The sequence below is a fragment of the Oryza brachyantha genome, chromosome 11, assembly GCF_000231095.2.
Source record: "Oryza brachyantha chromosome 11, ObraRS2, whole genome shotgun sequence".
Classification (NCBI taxonomy): Eukaryota; Viridiplantae; Streptophyta; class Magnoliopsida; order Poales; family Poaceae; genus Oryza; species Oryza brachyantha.
Window position 1 is genome coordinate 3859354 of NC_023173.2, and position 23735 is coordinate 3883088.

General features: G+C 39.7%; 1 protein-coding gene, 1 long non-coding RNA gene and 1 pseudogene across 3 annotated transcripts; 1 reads left to right on the top strand and 2 right to left on the bottom strand.

Annotated features, from left to right (window-relative positions):
- Nucleotides 1–3969: 3969 nt before the first annotated feature.
- Nucleotides 3970–7494, top strand: LOC102713584. 2 transcript variants are annotated; one of them, XM_006663231.3, is made up of 3 exons: nucleotides 3970–4246; nucleotides 4332–5055; nucleotides 5652–7494. In XM_006663231.3, the coding sequence occupies exons 2-3, from the start codon at nucleotides 4690–4692 to the stop codon at nucleotides 7314–7316; spliced, it is 2031 nt and encodes a 676-aa protein (XP_006663294.1). In that variant the 5' UTR covers nucleotides 3970–4246; nucleotides 4332–4689; the 3' UTR covers nucleotides 7317–7494. The 2 variants fall into 2 exon arrangements, with proteins under 2 accessions (XP_006663294.1, XP_040385044.1); XM_040529110.1 differs by having other exon boundaries at nucleotides 3970–4241.
- Nucleotides 7495–12318: 4824 nt separating this feature from the next.
- LOC102720921 lies at nucleotides 12319–16878 on the bottom strand. Its single transcript, XR_001551437.1, has 3 exons — nucleotides 16682–16878; nucleotides 16021–16288; nucleotides 12319–12562 (listed from the first exon to the last, which is right to left on the bottom strand). It is a non-coding gene; the product is annotated as an uncharacterized LOC102720921 (long non-coding RNA).
- LOC107303421 lies at nucleotides 16878–22505 on the bottom strand (annotated as a pseudogene).
- Nucleotides 22506–23735: the final 1230 nt, after the last annotated feature.

Sequence of the window (23735 nt, forward strand, 5' to 3'; positions counted from 1 at the left end):
TAGTACCTTAAGATATCAGTACCTCGCGATAAAAAAAAGAATGAGAGTAAAGCTCTTTCATATATGCTCTCTCCAAAGTCATATTTTTTTAAAAAAATAACAAAAGGTAGACTTTATAACTAATTGCCACTCAAAAGCTTTAAAGAACGAAAATGTCTGACTGTCCATCAGCTGTAATGTGAACGACAATTTTTTATCCAGCACAATTTCATCATCCCAGAAGAATTTTTTTATGACAAATCTGAATGTAATTTCCCGTATGTACAATTCATTTCATTCATCGGAACTCCAACTTATGCATAAGTATGTATCTTACTTTATTTGTTTTGTAGAAAATTTACCGTTAACAGAAAGGTATACTGTATTGAGTGCATACCAGGATACAGAAATGAAGGGCTTAACTAAAGTGGTAACTACTAAGTGTGGCTGATTGAAATTCAAATGGCCGAACGATGATCATTAATGAAGGACCAATCTGCAAAGGCCAACTGTCCTTGGATTTTGTTAGTTACCGGTAACAAAATTCCAGTCCTGTACATCAAAATACTCTGTTCTTCAACATTAATTATGACATCAAGAGACGTACGCAACCTACTGTTCTTCAACATGGATACAGGTATGTCAGCTCATCTTCTGGTTCGTTCATTATTTGTTATTTCCAGAAAGAGCTTTATTTTCATTTTCTTTTTACCTCGAGATAGGTGTCTCGAGTTAAAAAAAAGATAGGAGTAAAACTCTTCCAGAAAATAACAGATTTCTAATTGTGACACCTTCTCTGTTGATCTGTACTTTATTCATGCAGCTGATGAGGCTACCGGCGAGTTTCCTGCCACCACGCTCTCATCTTCAGTCACCGTTCAACAGCATATCAGAATTCAGAACTAAACCGTCATGATTAGCACTTTTCATCTTGTATTGTATCGGATCTTCCTTTGACTTATTTGTTTTCCAGTATGTCCAAACAACATATCATCCAGGTACTCCAGGCTTTAAATATCAAAGAGAACTAATGGATGGAAAAGGTTTTTGAGATCATAAGAAGTTGAGCACTGATCTTGCAACGTCCAAAGGTGAACAAATGCATTTAGACAGCCTTTAAAATTAATGCGGCACAGTATATCAGATCAGATGCTCTGCAACACAAGAAATTTTACGGCTGTTGATATAGTACCTATATATAGGTAAGAAAATTTTAAGAATTAATTTTATTAAACTCTATGTGGTTTGATCAAATATCACGAAACTATAAATTTAGCACCAATTTTTCACAAAGCTATATATTTAAGGCATTGCATCAAAAAAATATAGATTTAACATCTTTTTTATCACAAAACTACATCTTTTGTAACTTAAATAGATACTAGTATTTATTTAACCTATAGTTGTTCGATAATTTCACGACCAAATATGTAGTTTTATGATAAAAACCTTAAATCTACATTTTTACGAGAAACTACATGGTAGCCCACACATATTATGTGGTTACCATAGTTATAATTGTATATATATATAGCTGAGTTCTTATCTTGGCATTGATTTTTATTTTTCAATTGAAATTTCAGATTTTTCTTAATTGTATTTATAAATTGATAGATAGGGTTTTGTCTACAAAATCACCTTGGTAATTAACAAACCTACCACCCAGCTTCAGTCTCTCGGCAAATTAAGGTACATATTGAAGAAACATTATTTCGTCGATCGTATCAGTTAATTGCACGAGCCTGCAGGAAGTCAGTTATAAGAAATCTTGAAACATATACACAAAATTCTATGTTTTTTTAGGAAGTTACAAGAAAATAAATTCATATGCTTTGAAACTTGTAATATGATAAATCAAGGTCTAGTCCGATTCCACGCACAATATAATATTTTCTTCTTTTTTTTATTGTCTCTGATTAATCTAAGAATTTTTAGATGGTGGGAGTTTGGAGGCTTCTTTTTCTATTAATATATTAAGTTAAATCCGTAGTGTTTTGATAATTTTGATTAGTTTAAATTTGTAGTGTTTTGATAATTTGATCGAAGTACATATAGTTTCGTGAAATTAACTTATTAGCATAAATAGAAGCAAAATGGTGGACTGTTAGTGGCCAAAGCTGCAAATGTATCCGTGGATCGTATTGACACTTGGACAAGACAAAGGTGTCGGGTCAAGTGCCTGTGGCCGGAAATGGCCGACATGCAACGGAACGGTGAAAGCTGAGATGAATGTGGAGGTCCGGAAAAAAGAGAGAGCGTGCTTGCTTGATTTGCTAGTAATTAACTCCCCGTGACCTCTGGCTAGCGTCACTAACGGATCGAAGACCACTTTAGTCTGCCTTTTCTTGACAAAAAAAAAGATTATTTGATTTCGTTGTTTACTTAATTATAAATGACGAAATTAACTATTATAGAATTAAAAATACTGTATATAAAATTGTGACGATGGAATTCTCTCTATTTTTTTTAAATGTGTCGTTTAACTGTTCTAAAAACATGCATATAAAACCAAAAAATAATCTGGTCATACAAGAACATAGCCTAATCGAAAGCCGCCGGGAAGAAGTACTTAGTAACAAGAAGGATTTCGTTTGTTCTGAGCAGCGCTTTACATCACATTCAACTTTCTCCAAACCAGTGACAGGTACGGCCCCTGTCATCAGTAGTCTCCTTACACTCGCAACTTGCAAGTTGACTGCATCTTCTGAATATACAAAATTTCAACACTGTTAGTATAGCCGGTTGGTGAGTTGTAGCCGGTTTGCCTTATGACTTTGTGAGATGTGCTCATCCTAATGATTTCATGACTAACGAATCAATCCATGTGATTTTACCGGCAGCCTTTGATTAATTGTACTCAATCTTCAACAGATCAACCTTTAGCCAAATAATAATAATAATAAAATCCATGTGATTTTACCAGCCTTTGATTAATTACTCAATCTTCAACAGATCAACCTTCAGCCCGAGGCACCGGATGCTTCTGCGTAAGCCACCCATGGCTGCAGTATTATCTTGTGCGACCTCCGCTCCGCTACTGATGTGCGAATAAAATTTGGTACTCCATGTAGTTCCTTAAAAAGACCATAAATTTTGTGCTCGAATATATATTTGGCTGTAATTTGTGTAGTAAATATTGTTGATTAAACGATGTTGAAGATAATAAAGAGGGCTGTATAAAATTGATATAAGAGTTTTTTTAACGTCTTAAAAAAAATATCTCAAGGTACCACATTTTTCTGTATAAAAAATCAGTAACTTCGGATACAATGTACCTTAAGATGTCAAAATTTTGTACTAAAATTTTTTGTACATCAACATATTTTTTAAGAATGGTAAAATATTCTTGATGGAAAAATTGGTATTTTTTTATAATGAAAATGCATTACGTCTTCGACTTGTGCCCCTTTTAAACATAACCTTAGGACTCAAAAGTAAAAATGTAAATAAGGTGGTGGGACAAATAGCTAGCCCCTTCCAATAAAAGATAATTAAACTAAATAGCGTTTATAAAATTAATATTCTTATCAACCCATTTTAACCATGTATCCTCTTACGCATAGTATCCTATTGTTCCTTAGTGGCGGATTTTACGGGTGGGCAGGAGGCCTTTAGGCTACACTACCGGCGCCGGGACTGTGGAGACCCCCCTCTAAAAATATTCTTCCATTGATATGTAAGTTGTGAGCCTAAAAATATTTCTTCCATTGATACGAGTACGTTGTGAGGGCTGGAGATGATTTTGCTGGCAGGAAGGAGAGGCTGGAGGCTGAAGACGACTCAAAAATGCTATGTTGGGTCGCATATTAGAAAAAGCCCACACGATCACTCTAATTTCTATTTTGGGCCAGCCCACTCAACCAATTATAGTGAAATCCAGACGTCCATTCTCCTCTAGAAGTGAAATCCAACCGTTGATTCCCAATCCCCACCCCCACCCATCCAAAATCCCTAATTCACAACACCCACCTCCCACTCCCAGGCGGCTGGCGTGTGGATCGGGCAGGCGGAGGGCGGTCTGGCGGAGAGCGGACAGGCGGCACCGCCGGAGGCTAGCAGCGCGGTGCCGGCACCGGCGCGTGCGGGCGGGTGCGGCATCCGGCAGGGGCGCACGCAGCGCGGGTGGGGCAGGCGGCAGGCAACCGGTGGTGGCGGGCAGCGCCGGCGCCCGGCGCGTGCAGGCGGGTGCGGCAGCCAGCAAGGGCGCGTGCGGCGCCGCGGGTGAGGCAGGGCTAGAGGCGGCAGACTGCTTTGTTCATCCGGTCAGGTCAACCCCCCCTACTGTTTCTTGCTCAATCCGCCCCTGGTTCCTATAATAGCGTCCTACACCAAGACTATTGATTATTATGCAGAAATGAATCGGAAGACCAACAAAAACAAAGACTTGCGACGGCTAGCTGGCTGGCTGTCATCACACATAGTTGACTTTGCGCATTTGGTCGATACTGGTAGTATCCAAAAAAAAAAAATCATCCTTATTGAATACACGCAATTAGGACCGGCCCTGCAGATCATAGTTAACTTAAGCACATTGTGTAGCACGTAAATAAAAAAAATGACTGACAAAACGGTCGAGTCATTAGTAAAGACACAGAACATTATAATTAATAAGCCAAGAACAAAACTGATCATATATAAGAGACGAACGGTGGCACAGAACACAAGCACACATATAGCTAGTTTGCAGATGAGAAAGATCGAGACAATTAAATGGGTCTGTCAAGTGCTGTGCAGTGGTGGGAAGAATGGCAGCTACGCATCCTCGTGCTGGCCAGCCTCGCCGTCCAGTGCTACCTGGCGATGTTTGCCAGTGCCCGTAAGAAGCATATCCGGGCCCTCTTCAGATTCAGCATCTGGCTGGCATACCTAGGCGGCGATGCCCTTGCCATATACGGCCTCGCGATGCTTTTCAACCGTCAGAAGAAGCCGCAGTACAAAGCTGGTAGCCGTGACCTTGAGGTCTTCTGGGCGCCTATCCTGCTCATCCACCTCGGCGGACAGGCCTTCTCCATATCCGCCTTCAACATTGAGGACAATGAGCTATGGAGACGGCACATAGTAACCTCTGTGTCTCAGGTATTAACTAAATTGGGGAAACAAAACTTCTCTTGTCTTTTCTATTTAATTGCATCCGTTCACTATATGAATCTCTGGCTCACTTGGAACAAAGAAAATATGGTCTTTTTATCATCCTAAAAAAGTATCTTAAAGTACCAAAAATTTTAGTGCAAAATTCTGGTACCTTATGGAACATTTACACCGAAAAATGTGGTAACTACAATTACTTTTTTCAGGGATGGTAAAAAAGCTTAGAAAATATATACTCCCTTCGCAATTTTTCTATTCGATAAACTTTTGGATGATCATTCATCTTATTTTAAAATTTTACATAATTATTAATTATCTTGTTATGATTTGTTCTATTATTAAAAAAGCACTTCTAGAATGACATATAGTTTTGTATATTTGCATAAAAATTTAGAGTAAGGTGAACGTTCAAATGTAGATCCAAAAGTGAACGGTGATTATTTGCACAAAAGTTTTGCATGTTTGTGCAAAAATTTAAGTAGCATCTTACCTTTGATTTATTTATTGTGTTATGCTGAAGTACTCCATGAGCCAAAACATCTAACAAAAATCAACAACACTCGGTTACTCCAATATTGATTCAGGTGGCAGTAGCTCTGTATGTATTTATCAAGTCTTGGTCTCCCTCAGCTGACCAGAGGTTACTAGCTGCAGCAATTGTGCTTTTTGTTATTGGGTCTTTCAAATGCTTTGACAAGCCATCGGCTCTCAAGAGGTCTAGCTTTAGTAGCATAGTCAGTACATTCAATCCTTCACCAAGGACCGAAAGTACCGACAGAGAAGTAGAAAGTGAAGAATACATACAAAAAGCAAGGGATTTCATGCAACGCAATGAAGAAACAAGAAGAAGCAGTAGCCCTGACTCTAACTCAACAATCTCTCAGGAGGACCTTGAAAGATTGGAGAATCTCTCTACGCCTGACAAGCTATTTGTAGACTTTGCATACTCTTTTCCTAACCGTCTCACTAAACTGGAATCCTTCTGGTTGCTGGACACCCACAAAGTCTATGCCTATGGAGCATTATGTAAGGGACTCTCCAAAACATTTGATCTTATTTATTCCAAGGTTTGGAAAGACGAGGATCAAAATACCCCTCAACTACTATGTGGTGACATCCTCTCTGGCTTTCTGTGGTTAATTACTTTAATAGTGCCAATCGTGCCCATTGGCCTCTTCCACGGTAGCCACAAAGAAGCTTACAGAGGTATTGACACCAATGTTACATTTATATTGTTGTATGTCACTTATTTTCTGGAGATTGCCACCACCATAACATGGTCATATTATTTGGACAATGGATGGTCCAATGTGGTTTTCCAGCACAATCTTATAGGGTTCTTAGCCCGTAAGAAAAGACATAAAAAAATTATGGCCATCATGCATTTCTTACGATGCAAAGGCCTGCTTGACCAGTATTTTCAGCTGGAACCATGCTACTCGTCCAAGGACATTACAGACTTAGTTTCCGAACATGCTAAAGATGGATGGCTGAATTTTATAATGGATCTTCAGAGCTATTCGAGATTCAATGATAGCAGGGGCCATTGGACACTCGAGCGAAATAAATGTGAAGAAATATTTATTCAGCGGAGTATAGAGAAGCCCTTTGACGAAAGCATTATTCTCTGGCATCTAGCCACGGATTTTTGCTCTCATCGTATGGGCGCATCACCTGATTCTGATGAGTCTGCCAACCGGTGTCGACAAATCTCCAACTACATGATGCATCTTCTGTTCGCTAATCCTGAGATGTTGTTGCCTAGCAGCAGAAGGGTGATGTTCACAACTGCCTACAGTGAACTGGAGAACATCCTGCAAGGTGAGGATGTATCGCTCCTGGATGAAAAAGAACTTACTGAGAAGATCATTGACAGGGCAGAAAATGCAGAATACAGCTTTATTTCTGACTCCTGGACTCTTGCTAAGGATCTGATGCAATTAGGTGATGAGAAGAAGATGTGGAGAGTAATCAAAGGTGTATGGATCGAGATGCTGTGCTTCTCTGCTGGTAGATGCAGGGGCTACCTGCATGCCAAAAGCCTTGGCTCCGGTGGGGAGTACCTCACCGTCGTCTCGCTAGTGATGTCGTATGTTGGATTGGAGACATTCGCGGAGCGGCAGCAGAGAGTGCAGCTTTGGCTATCCAACGAGGAGAGGGTCAGCATTGCAAGGCAAAACATAGAAGATGCAAAAAACCAAGCCGACGCTGATGCGTCAGCTGAGGTCCAAGTTGTTGTATCATCCTAGCAAATATAATTTTCTTTTTTGGTTTTGTTGTAACTTTCTCTCAATGCTTTGGCCACCAATTAAGCTCCAGTGTCATATTCATTGTTTCGGATTTCTTTTCTATTATTTTCTACGCTTATTGTAAAATTTGTGTGAGTCTATTATCTTGTTTTGTTGTTGGTAGTGCTCTATGGCTGAAATGCTCTAATATAGGTTATTTTATCCTCATTAACTAGTGCTGCCCTTTTTTTTTCCTTTTTTGAAAAACCGACTGGGGGAGAACCCAGCGTACTTGTATTAAGCAAGGGAGCAGCATGTACAATCCGTACCGGCGATACGGCTGGTTCTCACAATCCTCAAAGGTTTGCAGAAACCAGAAGGAGAAAGGAAAGAGAAAAATGAAAAAGAAAACGTTACACATGGACTGCTAAAACAATAATCTCGCAAGTTCTTTCGCTCCACAGAAGGCCCAAGTTTTGATCTCGTCAGTTATTTTCTCTAACAGCTGACTTGGGCTCATTTCTTTCCCCTGGAACACTCTTTTATTATGCTCGCACCAGACCTCCTAGGAGACTAGGATCTGTAAGCTTCTCAGACCTTTGCTTGTTGTCTTATCGCCGACTTGCGTTCTACTATGCCACCAGTCTAGGAGAGGTTGTTCTGGGTCATGATCATTTAGTAACCAGTTATGGTTGATTCGTTCGGCTAGCCGTGCCCAAAGCTGGCGTATGATTGGGCAATCCTTGAAGAGGTGTTGTGGAGTTTCTAAGTTCCTGTAGCAGAATTGACAAAAATAACAGTTTGGCCATTCCCTGATTTGCAATCTGTCAGCCATCCATATCTTGTGCTGCAGCAGTAGCCAAGTAGAGAACTTACATTTTGGTGGCGCCCATGTCTTCCAGGAGGTTTTGTAGTCCGTTGAGCCAATTCTGCCGTTGAATTGCGCTCGGTATGCTGACCTAGCTGTGTATGTCCTTCGGCCAGACCATCTCCATGTGATTTGATCTTCTGTATCCTGGTTGAGTCTTGTGTATGTGTGCCAAAGTTGCTCGGCTATACCAAAGAATTCCTGTATGGATGTTTGAGTCAGATTATTCCTTATACCTTCTATCCATCGATCGTTTGCTAGTGCCTCTCTGACTGTGATCGCTTTCTGTCTGGACCGAGCATATAAGGTTGGTGCTAAGTCCATGAGTGGCCGGTTACCTGTCCAGTTTGATTCCCAGAATCGGGCTCTCTTTCCATTCCCAATGACCACCTTGGTAGCTGCCGCAAAAAGTTTTTTGTCCATAGCGTCGCATGGCATTGCCATTCCCACCCACGGTTTTGTCGGGCTTTCCCATTCGAACCATAGCCAACGCAAACGTAGCGCCCGTGCAAATTTCTCCAGGTTCATGATGCCCAGCCCTCCAAACTGTGTTGGGGAACACACTCTGTTCCAATTTACTTTGCATCTTCCCCGTCATCTCAAGGTCACCGACCCAAAGGAATTTCCTTCTGATCTTATCAATGTCTTCGAACAGTTGTTTCGGTGGTTTCAGAACCGTTAGGCAGTATGTTGGGATGGAGCTCAGAACTGCCCCAACCAGCGTCTTTCTCCCCGCCTGGTTGATCAGTTTTCCTTTCCAGCCAGCCAATTTTGCTTTTAGTTTGTCTATCAGGGGTTGCAGGTGAATTTTCTTGATTCTGCCTGTTGTTAGAGGCAGTCCCAAATAGGTGATTGGGAATTGCAGTCTCTCTCCATGGAAGTTCTGAAGTGTCTCATCCATGTCCAGTCCAGCACATCTAATTGGTACCACCAAGCTTTTTGACAGATTCACCCGGAGGCCTGTAGCTTGGCCGAAGTTTTGTAGTATGCTGATCAGATTATCTACTTCATTTTTTGCCGGGTTTAGGAAAATTGCTGCATCATCCGCATAAAGTGATACTCTGAACTTCGCTGCTCCTGACGGCAAAGGTGTAAGTATGCCTAGGTCCGTCGCAGTGTTAAGCATGTTGTGTAGTGGATCTATCGCCAAAATAAACAGGTATGGCGATAGAGGGTCACCCTGACGCAATCCCCTTCTATGGGCTATGCGTTGTCCGGCCACTCCATTGAGCACGATCTGGGATGAGGCAGTAGACAGCATGAGCGAGATCCAATCCCTCCAACGTGGGCTAAAACCACGATATTGCATGACTTCCAGAAGATAATCCCAAGATACCGAATCAAATGCCTTTGCAATATCTAACTTAAAGAAGCAAGCCGGTTTTGTGTGCATGTGTAGCAGTCTGATCAAGTTCCTCACGTAGATGAAGTTGTCCTGGATGCTTCTTCTTTTGATGAAGGCACTCTGTGCATTGGAGATGATCCCATCCATCTGTGCGGCCAACCTTAGCGACAATACTTTGGAGATGAGTTTAGCTACAGAATGTATCAGACTTATCGGCCTGAAATCTGTGACCTCCGTGGCCCCCTCCTTTTTTGGGATCAGGATCATGTTGGCCCTGTTGAGAGGCCCAAAGTTACCTGTTCTGAGGTTATAGAACCTGTGAAAAATGCCAATGATGTCATTTTTGATGATCGGCCAGCAGGTTTTGTAAAATAGGCCTGTGAAGCCATCTGGCCCTGGTGCCCGGTCAGCCGGCGATGCCTTGATTGCCTGGTAGATCTCCTCTTCAGTGAAAGGTGCGTCAGATATTCGTTCCTGCGATGTGCCGATATTCATCGCCTCCCAGTTCAGCGTGACATTTCTTTGTTGCCGGTGTCAATGATCGTGCAAAAGGTCGGCAATACCTTTGTGCTCATGTGCCTGCCTTTTTCCTAGTCGCATAGTTGAAATAATTTTTTTTCTTTTCCTGGCATTGATCTTTATGTGGAAGAAGCGGGTGTTGGCATCTCCTTCTTTGATCCATCTCACTCTTGACTCTTGCTTTTTCCTTGCTTTGTGCCCTCGTGTTGCTGTAGGAGTACCTCACCGTAGTCTCGCTAGTGATGTCGTACGATGGATTGCAGACATTCGCGGAGCGGCAGCAGAGAGTGCATCTTTGGCTGTTGAGCTAGGAGAGGGTCAGAATTGCAAGGCAAACGATAGACGCGGCTGCAAGAAACCAAGCTGACGCTGATGCGTCAGCTGAGGTCCAAGTTGTTGCATCGTCCTAGCTTGCAAGTTGCAACAATATAAATTGTTTTTGGTGTTGTTGTAATTAATATTCTCTGAATGCTTTCGCCACCAATTAAGCTCCAATGTTATGTTTCATTGTTTCAGATTTCTTTTCTATTATTTCCTAAGCTTAGCGTAAAATTCGTGTGTCTCCTGTTAGGGATGCAATGGGTAAATACCCATTGGGTATCTGTACCGTAGACCCATACTCACTAGCAAAATTTTATACTATCAAAATATCCATACCTATCATGGATAGAAAAATTTCACTAGACCCATACCCGCTTGGGTAAACCTTACCCGTCGGATCACCGATATATCCGCAACAATTTAAAACAATCTAAAATTATATACTTTCTATAGAAAGTATATTACAGTAGACAATGAATACTTTAGACATCACACATTCATATAGTGTGGTGAAAAATGTATGGTGGTTTAAATAACTAGGGTTTTGGTTAATTGGGTTAGACTAATTTGATATTGGGCCATAACGTGCATTTAATTAAACTTGCGGGTATTTATTACCCATGGGTAAACGAGTACGAAGATCATAAGAATGTTTTCATACCCGCGTACCCATCGGGTGAATGTATTTACCCAATTACTTATTTATAGGTGATATATTTAGTTTATATCCATACCCTAATAGAGTAAATACCCATCGGATCTGAGGTGCTGTGGGTCCCCGTTGCCTCCTATCTTCTTTCGTTGTTGCCTCGTTGGTAGGGCTCTATGGCTGAAATGCTCTAATACAGGTGTTTTATCCTTATTACCTAGCGATACCCTCGTGTTGCCGCAGGAATAATGTAGAAACCAATGGTAATTAGCATTTTTGTAGATGATATTTTAAGAAGAAAAATAGGAGCTTGCCAAAAAAATACTGCCAAAAACTTTATGGCATGAGAGGGCTGTGGCGTATATAGGATTTCGCGACGAGTGATCTGACCTACATTTTATTAAAAAAAATACCGCACATGTAACATGCCAAATTGCCAATATAGTGTAGACAATAGAATTAAAAGAAAGTGCACATGATATATTATTAAGGTATCTGACAAACGGCTTAAAATCAACAATTATGTATGAAATTTCTATTAAACTCACCCGGCTACAAATGTTAATTGGAAGAATATTACTGTAGATTATCTAATCTACTTAGGCCACGTTTGGCTTGTGACCGTAAGTTAACTTATGCCCTGGCATGGAAAACGTAGTAATAAATTAGTACATGATTAATTATAATTATTAATTATTTAAAAAATATAAAATAGATTAATATAATTTTTTAAAACAACTTTCCTATAGAAAATTTTCATAAAAAATACACCGTTTAGTAGTTTGGGAAGCGTACGCGTAGAAAACGAGAGGAGATAAGTTAACTAGTGGAGGGTGGCGAACGCCCAATGCAGAGTGTTTAGTGAGGGTGCTTAACAACATGATTAAGCTAAACACTATATTATATTGTTAAGCACCTCACTAAGCACCTGTATTGGAGGGTCCTAACACGATATGGTTAGCCTAAAGATCACCCTAGTGCAAAAATTTAGGGACACTGATCATTTCCTGAAGCCATGGCGGTCGTCTCTGTTTCTTGTGCGAATTTTGGAGAGGATGTATAGAGGATGCAGTTCCTCGAACCACTCCAGAGTGCTTAAAGCAGTTGTAGCATAGCGATCACCGGCTTGCTGCCGAATGGGTCGCCCGTCATCTGCAGCAGGGTAGCGGTCGCCAACTGCACTGTCCGGTCATCGCCGCACATTCTTCTTCCTGTAACGCCCTAGATATCCATGTAATAGGTGCACTACACAAAAGCATACTTGAAACCACTGACTCCCAAATTATATTAGAAAACTTTTAGCAAACTCTCCCCTATAAATTGAGACATCCACAACCGGCAGCTGTACGAGAAACGAGTAATAGTAACATCCACGCCATTCAATCCATAGCTAGCACCACAAGGTCAACACATACGCTAAGACATGACCAAAATAATATGGAAAGACCAAACAATGACATAGACAAAACATATTGGATATGAAAACTATTGTTTAAATTGTGTGCAGCTAGTGTGTATAAACAGTGTGTTATTCCCCGCCTATGCATGTTGGTTTCATTTTGTACCTGAAAACAAAATAAACACAAGAGTAAGTATAGGTATACTCAGCCACTGTAATATGGAACTTAAAAAACATGCCTAGAATATTTAGTGAATAATTAAAGAACTAACTAAGACATATTTTTCTTTTCTTTAAACCAAATGCAATCTTGTTAAATGAAATTAATTTTCTTATTTCAAACAAACACAAGAGTTCAATAAGAGTAATTTCAACACCAGACATTCATGAATTGAAATAGTAGTTTTCATCCCGTGTAATCATAAATAAATCCTTAGCATTTACTTGTAAAGTCGAGTAAACAGGGCCAGTACTTACCAACAAGAATATGAATAAAGAACTATATTGCACATCCATGACTCGCATGAGACATGAATTATTTAAGAAAAATAAAACATTCATAATTGGCATGTAATTAACATGAACCAGAATGAGAATAGTGAATATTCATATATAAATAACTCCATGAAGATAACCTCAACTTGAAATAGGAATAGTGTAGAACAAATGATCAAAACATGATGACATGAATATATAATAATTCAAAGTCATGCAATCATCACCATAATCATATTCGTCATGCACTTGCAATAACTCTAGCGATAACTTGGCTCAACACTCTTTACGTTTGAATCCTCCACACTGAGCAAAGCATCATATAAAACCTCTATACATAACCTTTTATCGCTACTTAGAATATTTAATTTAAACAAAAGATGGGGATCCTAATTTTCTATCAACCCATGTTAAACTACCTATAGCAGTCCCTTTGTTGTTTCATACATAACATGTAAACCACCAAATGATAGTACTTCGGACATCTAAAAAAATTCTCCATAACTTTTATTTTAGGATAAATATCACACTATGACTCTAGATCTTGGATTAAAGAAAACAAAACTCTGCACTAGTTTCCAAATCTGTTTGCAGTATTGTTTCTATGGTTTCTCCTAAACCGTTTATCGGAATCAATTAAAACCAGTGGCTTTAGAAAGACAACGACGCGACTACAAACTTTGTTTAGGTCACATATCCTGAATCTTGATGAACTAATTCCAAATTTAAAAATACAGGTTCGACCCATAATAAAGAATTTCAATTCCCTCGACCGGTGAATAAGCCGATTTCTATTTGAAATTAAACTTCTATGTACTGAAAAGAACTAACTCTTCCAGAAAACAACTCAAGATTGAGACAGAAACCACAGATTTTTAGGAACCACTGAAATCTCCATTCCTCGCCTTCCCTTCTTCCTCTTTTCCTTCTCCTCCCTTGGTCAGCAGGAAAAAGAATATATAGTTTTTCTAAAAGTAGACATCAAGAATACACAAAAACTAAATGATGTAAGGCATGCGCGTGCGAACCAAAAAAGTCCACGTTCTTCTCCAGCAAAGGATTTTGGATTTTCGTGGGCACGCTTCCCCAGATCATAAACATCTTTATCCCTAAGTTTTCGAGATCAAAGTTTCAACCTTGTAGTTATTAAATCAATGGTTTTACGCTCTTAAATAACTATTATAAAATCAGATAATCTAAAAAGTCAGAAAATCTCACGAGAAAAAAACATGGCCTATGTAATGCCCATACCACATAGGGGAGATCAACCTTCCTCGTGACACCACGTAAAATCTTTGGTTCATGATTATACTTACATGCTTGCTATATTCTAGATGAGTTCATCTTCCTTTTATTGCAACACATGACTTGATTTGCTATGTGTATGCTAAGCTCTTATACATTAATTGACATAATTTCTACGTTTGGTGAAATCATTGTCAAAAGGTGGAGAAGAATTTTGGAAGAAAGAGAGCATGCTTTTGAAAATTTCTTTCTTTTCAAAAGTGAAAGATGTTTCTTTTAAATGCTTTTTGGAGTTGCTTCACAAAAACAACAAACAATTTTGAAGTGTTTGCCAATGTGTTCATCAAGGGAGAGATTGTAAGATCAAGGAGTGATCTACATGTTTTTGTGATGAATAAATTGGTGGTTTGCGAGATAAATGTTTTTGTGATATTTGACCGGACGGTCAGACCGCAGGTATACGGGCGGTCAGACCTTTCAGATAACTACGATCAGACCGCAGGTATCTGGGCGGTCAGACTAGCAGGTCAGCCCCGAAAGTTTCAGCTTTCGGTTTTCTTTTCGGTTTTGGATTTGTTCTTCGTGAATTCGACTTCTAGTTGGTTTCTATACGTATGGGTACTGTTATTTTGCTAATCATGAATCAAGTTAGAGATAGCTTGGTCTCGGAATATGGTTTCTTTGTTTGATTCATGTGTAGGTGACTTGATGCCTCGGGAGAGTGTTGCCGGTGATGGATCGGGAGTCAATTTGAAGATAAGTTGACGTCCGGCGGTCGAGATATCATGCGGGATACTTAGGCTAGAGTTCAATGCATGTGGTGGTGAAGATTCTATGTGGCATACGATGGAGATATTGTGTGCGTATGGGATATGGAAGTTGAGTTCGGATAGAGTCCGGATTTGAGAAGATTTGTTGTATTAGAGATAGAGATATGATTAGTTATGGATAAGGATTGGTTTCCCACGAGATTGGGAGTCCTAATTCGTGCTTGATACGTTGGCCTTGCATACTCACGTCGAGGTTATAAATAGGTACCGAGGGGTATGCCCCGGAGAGCTTTTTGTGCCGTTTGAGAGAAAAAGTTAAGGTTTCGACTCTATTTCAATTCTAGATCGAAAGTTTTTGTTAGGAGTGCTTTCTATGCACTTTGTAAACACTGGTTGATCAATAAAAGTCGGGAGATTCAATCTACATCTTGAAGCTTTGTTGATCGGCGTTTTTCCAAGTTCCCGACGGTCTAACCGCAGGTAGGCTGGCGGTCTGACCGGCCACACAACGTCGGTCTGACCGAGGTTATGCGAGTGGTCTGACCGGCCACATAACGGCGGTCTAATCAGTGGTGCATTCGCAGTGCGACCGGAGGCTTCGGTAAGGCTTTTGTGAAGGTAATCTTTTGTTTCCGCGAAAAGATTTTATTTTTTGATCTAGGTACTATTTACCCCCTCTAGTAGTTCTTTTACTCTGTTGCGATCCTACATAAAGAAAAGGCAATATGAATTTCGGAATCATGAAAACGTAAAACAGAACATACCCGTTCTTCATATCTTTAGGATAGAAGAAAATTTAGTTTTCCTAAAAAAAAGATCAAGAATACACAAAAAATAGATGATGTAAGGCATGCGCAAAACAAAAACATTAAGGCCATGTTGGTTTCCAGCAAAGGTTTTGGATTGGGCACGCTTCCCTAGATCCTAAACTACACGTTTAATCCATAAGTGTTCTTTATATATAAAAGTTTCTCATTTGATTTTTCTAGATCAAAATTTTAACTATGTAGTAGTTAATTCAATAGTTTTACACACTTAAATAGCACAAAATCGGATAATCTAAAAAGTCAAAAAATCTCAAGAGAAAAAAACATGGCCTATGTAATGCCCATACCACATAGGGGAGATCAAACTTCCTCGTGACACCATGCGATTTATAACAGTGCAGTAATTCCCGTACAGAATAATCGAGCTTGCTGAGTTTTTTCTGTGCAATCTGGCAAAGATTGATGCCATCACACAACCTGATCTCATGTTTCTTGAGAGAGGAGAGACGTCCACGTCGATGTTGTACAACTGCTTATGAATTATGATCTCAATCAGCCATGAAGACCTTATTATCCCTTGATTTTTGTATGGCTTTCTAACAATCAGAGAAATTCCTGCAAAATATAAAAAAATGAATGATTTCGTATACGTTGATTCTACTTCACGCAACCTTCTCAAAGCACAGAAAACAGGTCAAAACTATGAGAAACTGTTCCGTCAAATTAATTTGAACTGGCAGACAGCAATAAACATCTTCTTTGTTTGTTAAGATGATAGCATCTTCTCTCTTGTTTTTTTTTTTACAGTTTGGAAAGAAAACCATTTTAGAAGAAAAAATATTTAGAAGGCAGGATGAATGAAAAATATATGTATTTCTATATGGTAAAATCCTGGCAAACAAGCAAAAGAGAATAATCTCGTGCTAGACAAGAAGATGATGTGAAAGAGTAGTGACTAGTGCAAAACAAGAGGAGCAAGGGAGATAGAAATACACTTCTGTCACATACCAGTTTTTCCACGTTAGCGAGTTTCTTCTTGTTACCCTCTAATTCATACCAATGCTGTAACTCAGGGCAGCCTATAATACGTATATATGCGAGCCTGGTAAGGTTTTCTATGCCGTTAGGCAAGGATTTGATGCTTTCGCAGTGCCGGATCTCAAGTTTGTTGAGAGAGGTGAGGCGTCCCATGCCCTCAGGAAAGTCAATCAGGTCTGGGCATGATACGATGGTCAATTCTTCGAGAGAGGTTAGGTCTTCCATGCTGTGCGGTAGTGTTGTCATGGCTTCACAATCGGACAAACTTAGTTTCTTTAGGGAGGTGAGGTGCTTGATGCTCTCCAGCGATGCTTCCACCTCATAGCAACATATTTCCAATTCCTTAAGAGATGTGAGATGGCCTAACCAATCTGGTAGCTTTACTACTTTCCAACGATAGTTGTCCAGTCTGAGAGATTGTAGGGAGGAGAGGGCCTGGATGGTCTCCGCTGAGATAGCCAGGTCACTGAAATCCCTGATACATAAAACTTCAATGGAAGAGAGGTGGTGAAGCAGCCTCCACTCACGCATAGGAACATTGCATCTTCTAACGTCCATAGCAGTGACTGCGGGAAGGGAGCAGAATGCAACTGTGGTGCCTAGTACACTTTCTTCCCATGAGGACATGACGCCATCACTTTCAGCAATAACCCACTTCTCAGTTATAGGAGGACATGGTGTAAGCCGCAGTTTGGGGCAACAATCTATATGCACTTCACAAAGGCTGGGAAACATAAACTCGCTCATGCCTTCCCCACTACAGGAGTATGTTGTGTTCCATATTTCCAGGTTTTTCATATAGCGTAGGTAAAATCCCTTGAGTCGAGGAAATGGCCTTGGGCCACCGCATAAGCCCCCATCAATTTTTACAATGCTCCGCATTTGTTCAAGACTCAACTCTTCTAGATTAGGTAATTGACCAAGTGGTGGTAGGCTGATGCAATTGGGTATACCCGTCAAGTTCATACGAACAAGATTAGGGAGATAAGAAGCCATGCCCATTATCCAGTCTGGAAACTTGGAGCCATTATAACCTGCTATATCAAGCATCATTAAAGTTCTTGGTGGAATTAGCTCTCCCAACACTTCCACGTCCTCCACAGACCTCTCAGAATCTTTAGTCCACTCCAATATTAACCGTTTGACTCTTTGCTTTTCTACCAGCCTTATTATCTGGACTTCTTTAACAGACCTCACATTTTCAAGACTGCTTATCTCCAGCATGGGAATATTTACATCCTTAAGCTGAACAATATTGCTGCAAGAGCTGTCGTCATTAAGGTGGACCATGAAGTGTGGCAATGCTACTAAACCTTTGTTCAAGTGAAACACCGTGGACAATTTCAGAAAAGGGCAACCAATGTTATGTATGTACTTCAGGCTATCAGTTTGACCTATGCTTGCTGGTATTGTCTGCAGATTGGTGCACCACGAGAGGTCCAGCGTATGAAGCTTTCTAAGTCGACTGAAGCAGTCAGGTAGGCTCGTTAGAATTTCGTTGCCTGATAAGTCCAGATGCTCTAGATTGGAAAGGGTCTTCATACAATCAAGGAAGCTTTCAAATGTTGATGTTTTATGCTCATCACCTAACTTTGATAAGTTCAAATACTGGAGTTTGTTCAGATTGCTAATGGCTTCAACCTTCGTTTCAATATCCAAGTCATTCTCGAAAATGTTGTGGCATTCTGATAAATTTAGAAATTGGAGGCTGGTAAGGCTACCCATGGCTTCTGGTATACCCTTAACCGCGGAACAGTGTGACAAATCAAGGTGCATCAGACTTCTGATATTTCCAAAAGATGTTGGCAGTTCTTCTAATTGCTGAAAACCTGATAAGTTTAAATACTTGAGATTGCTGAATATGCCCAAAGCTTCAGGTAGCCTTTTGATATGACAATATTCTGACGACAGATTCAAATACTCCAGTTTGGTGAGGGTACCCAAAACATCCACTTCACTCCTCCCGTGAATATATGAGCACATTGATAGGTTCAAATATTCCAGTTTTGAAAGTTTACCTCAAGCCCTTGGTAGTTCTCCTACAGATTTGCAGTCAGATAAGTTCAAATATTCTAGATTGGTGTGGACTCTCAAACGATTCTGATACGCCTCCACTGACCTGACTACATTTTGATAAATTCAGATGAACCAATTTTACTAGCTTGCCAAATGACCCTGGAAGCTTTTCTATGCTTGAACAATCTGATAAATCAAGATACATTAGACCATTCATTTCTCCAATTGACTCTGGCAGTGCCTTGATTGCAGAAGATCCATGAAAACTGAGATACATTAGTTTGAAGAGCTTGGTGATACAATCAGGAATCCTTTCATGTCGAACCCCTGGGGCATTAAGATATCTGAGTTGCTTCAAATCACCAATAGAATCTGGTAGCCTCTGTATACAACACTCGCTTATGTCCAACACACGGAGGTTCTTTGCGGATGAGAATGCAACTTCATGAAGTCCTATTTTCCCGCAGTCAAGAAAATGTAATGCCTTTATGTTAGCAGGGGAATATACATATGACTCCAATGGCTTGCTAAAATCTTTAATCAAGGCATAGCGACAATTGCTTCTGTTGGCATTGTCTTGTATACTACCATCAAGAAATTCATCAGCCATGACAGATATTGCTAAGTCATGCACCAGGTCATGCATTGTTAACCGTGTAACTTGATCATCATCGTCATCATTGAACACTCCAGAATTCTCCTGCAAAACCACAGAGAATTGAAAAGTCCCAAAATGAGCAAATAAGGGCAACTTGTTTAGAGGATGATTAGACATAGGGCTAACTCTAAGACAAGATGGCATGTCTCAAATGATAGCATAATCATGGCCAGTTAAAAAATGCTTATACATTGTAAATGCTTTTTCAAATTTTTTTATTATACTTATTTTTACCGATTTCAACTCCAAAATTAAGGTTGAAAATTCAAATTTAACTTATAGGCATAAGGAGAAGTGAAAAGATGGGGTGTTAATCCCTTTCATGCTACAATAAATAGTAAAAAGATTTTTAAAAAATTATCTACATTCATACTCAAAAATATTTATGCCAAAGGTCTTTCAAATTTTAATGGCACCTTCTTGGCTCACACACATATTTTCATAAACATAATTAATAAGACGTAGTGAGAATGATGTGTGACTTCATATGTTAATATAGAGAGTTTTACTACCATCCTTCCTTTGGTACCGTGAGGTACCAGTACCTCGAGGTACCAAATTGTTTTTTATCGTTGAATCTAACATTGCACATCCTACTCAGTTAGATCCAATAGTGGGAAATAATTTGGTATTCGAGGTATCAAAGAAAGGATGGGAGTTTGATAAATATAATAGAAGCGTTAGACGTACTCACTGAAGATGATTTTAAGTCTTGAAGGAATGACAGACCCAAGAGCTCCTTGAGGTATCTCTCACCGAGCTGACTAGTGGAGAATATATTTGTTTCTTTCGACGACTGTGAGGAATATGTTTTTGATCTAATGAAACCAAGAGAAACCCATTGGTGAATCAGTTCATCTTTAATAATTTTGTGCCCTTTTGGAAAGATGGCACAGTATGCAAAACATAGCTTCAAGTATGAAGGCATACTGCTATAACTTAACATCAAGTATGGAAGCACTTTACGATCCGGTGAATGTGAAGCATATATATTATTCCAAATGTCATTGTCTCTCACCAACTCCCATTCACTATAGACATTGGTTGTAACATGTATCCAAGTGATTGAGCTGCCAAGGCCACACCTCCACACTTCGTTGCAATGTCCCTTCCTATCTCCTCCAAATTTTGTTTGTCATCACCCCTGGATTCAAAGGAACGTTTTTGCTTTATTATAGTCCAACACATCTCACTCGTTAAGGGAGCTATTTTGTGCAATCTCCTTATTGCGCGTGGTTACTACTACAACCACCTTACTGCCCTCACCAACCTTTAGCATTTCCTTCAATTTATCAAATTTAGATCCATCATTTCCCCACAGATCATCTAAGACTATTAGAATCTTCTTTTCAGCAAGTAGCTTTGCAAGCTGGTTATGTATCATTTGTTGTTCAGTCAGATGGCTCTGCTCCTCTGATAATTGTGAAATTGTAGAGATGCCAATTTTGTCAGAGTCCAATATTTGTGACACGTAAACCCATACCCGAGAGTAGTCTTTAAATAAGGCATCACTCAAAATCATTTTTGTCAATGTTGTTTTGCCTATGCCTCCAATCCCATATATAGGAAAGACAGTGAAATCATCCGCCAAGCTCTTAGTTAAATGATGAATTATTATTTGCATCTCACCAGTTCTTCCCACGATAACTGTTTTGTCTACTGTTGATGATGTTGCCCGTTCATCAGGAATATTGCACATATTGATGCTAGGGCTTATGTTTAATGTGAAACTCGTGTGTTGATCGGTGATTTCCTTCAGTTGCTGTCTCAATGCCTTCACTTTATTAGCTAGCTTGATCTTGGGATGAACAGTGAGACATGGTACCATAGTTGCTAACTGTAAGAGACCCTTCTTCAAGGTGGACTGCATGTGAAATAAATGATTTTAAAATTTTGAGGTTCCCAAAATGACAATCTGAAATCTAAAGTTGTAACAGTTATCATATACTTCCTCCCTCCTTTAATATATGGCAATGTTACAGTGCTTCACACTACTAGCGGTACGAGGGTAGTAAATTTAATATTTTTAATATGTATATTAAAAAATTTATTTAAAACATTGGTAATATTTACCAATTCATCTATTTTAACACGATATATGACACACAAATTTATCGTAGTATTATATATTTTAGTTCTTATTTTATCCCTATAAAATTTCTACTACACCTACTACCGGTGTAGTATAACACAATCGAGGTATTTGACTTTTTGACACTGGTAAGATTGAGGTTCGATTATTTGACATCCTGGTCCACTGTCATTGACTCAGATGGTCCCACATGTCATACTCATGAGTGCAAACATAAACAATTGACCAACGAAAGTGTCAAATCATCAAATTTATCAACACGCGTTCAGAGCACTTGGATCTAAAGCAACGAAGTTTTCAGAATTATTTGAGGGTATGTTAAAACATCCTTAATATAAGGGTTTGTGCAGATAAATCTGAACAAGTGTTTGTCCATATTCATTGCTAGAATTATGAGACAGAGCTAGGGAGCATTTGAGAAATAATATAAGGTATTTTTTCCCCAAAAGAATTTACATCTTAATTTGCTTCTTATACACCACACTGCTCCAAAAACAAATGATCTGTTGGACAACAAAATAGTCTCCAGGGGTCAGGTGCTTATAATTTATCCTCTTTGGACCATTTCATGGGTTTGCCCGACATGCAAAAATATCAAATTCACTCTTTCAGGCTTCTAAGAGAAATTATCCTATTTCTTGTGAGCATAATCAAAGGGATCAACCGAGAACCCAGGGGCATGTAAGAGAAAATTTTATTGTATGCAAAGTTTATATTAGACAAAATGTAGTTGCATACATACATACCATTTTCTCAGTGGGTTGCTGAATCCACTGCGTGTCAGCTTCAAATTCATCGATGATGTCAGAGATGGCGTAGGCGGCATCCTTGAGGCGTTTCAGCCACAGCCACACCGTCTTCTCATTCATCGACTGCTTCTCGGCGTCCTCCAGCAGCGCCGCCACCGACTCCAGCGTCGTCTTCATCCTCCTTAGGTCGTCGCTGAAGTCCCACTGCAGCGTGATCTGGCCTGCAATCACGGAGGAGATCCGCTGTCCCACACAGCTGAGGACAGCGCCGGCAAGCATACCCCCCGAGTTCCGCCATGGCTAGCTAGCTACCTCGTCTTCTCCCACGGAATGCACGCAGGTAGGGGATGCAATCAGCAATGGCTGCTGGGTGGCTTGCTGCTGTGGTGTTAATTCCCAGGTTAAATTTGTCTGAAAGTGCGCTTTTAAAATTTACAACTAGTTTATGCTCCCAAGTACCTTCGTTTCGTGCGTCAGTGGTGGAGGGTGCTGGGTATTGTTTTCTGTGGATGGATGTGTGTGTCGGCGCAGCGCAGTGGGTGGATGATAGTTTGGGCCATGATTTCGGTATATCGAGATAAAAAGCTGTAAGATTATAACCATCATTAATATTTTATGATAAATAATTGGCTTATAAATTGATTTATTAATATAGATTGGTTTGAGTTCTAGTAGGATTAGGAGTTCTACTTCTACTGAAACTAAGAGTTCTATTAGGACAATGAATCCTAGTCCTAATTGGTGAGAGAGTTTTTGGTATAAATAGACGAGGGGTTGAGGCTCTAGATAGATAATCATTGTATAGTTTGAGGGAGAGAGAAAATTAGGATTTGTGAGGAGTGCTTTATATGCACTTTATAAACATAACTTGAAACAATAAAGTTGATCTACTTCTCGTGTATCTTTGAGTTGTGTATTTGGTGGCGACACAACGATAACTTCGTCAGGTTTGGTTCTTTGTGTTTTCATCCTACAAGTGATATCAGAGCTCTGGTATCACTTGTAGGATCGAAACACAAAGAAACAAACCTGATAAAGTCATCGTTGTCTCGTCGCCAAAATCACAACCCAAAGTAGATCAACTTTATTATTTCAAGTTGTGTTTACAAAGTGCATATAAGACACTTCTCACAAACCCTAATTTTCTCTCTTTCATAAATTATACAAATGTAATACATACAGGGCCTCAACACCTAATCTATTTATACCAAAAACTCTCTCACCAATAAGGAGTAGGATTCGTTGTTGTCCTAGTCCTAGTCCTCCTAGAACTCAAACCCGTCTATTTCCAAATCAGCAACCATGTTGGAGTCCTTCTCCTGTACACGTACACAATAGTATGTACTGCCATCCATAACCATGCATGCTACTGTAAAATCACACATGGATTACTATAGCAGCACATAGTATCCTCTTTGTATCTCCTTTTCTAACTTGGATTTTCTTCTGATTTTATCCGTAACTAGATATTAAACCCCACTTATCTTAAACCATTCAATTTACCCGTCC

Coding starts and splice junctions, on each gene's coding strand:
- LOC102713584 (XM_006663231.3), top strand. CDS start 4,690: ATGGGTCTGTCAAGTGCTGTGCAGTGGTGGGAAGAATGGCAGCTACGC. Junction 5,056..5,651: donor TAGTAACCTCTGTGTCTCAG/GTATTAACTAAA, acceptor ATATTGATTCAG/GTGGCAGTAGCTCTGTATGT.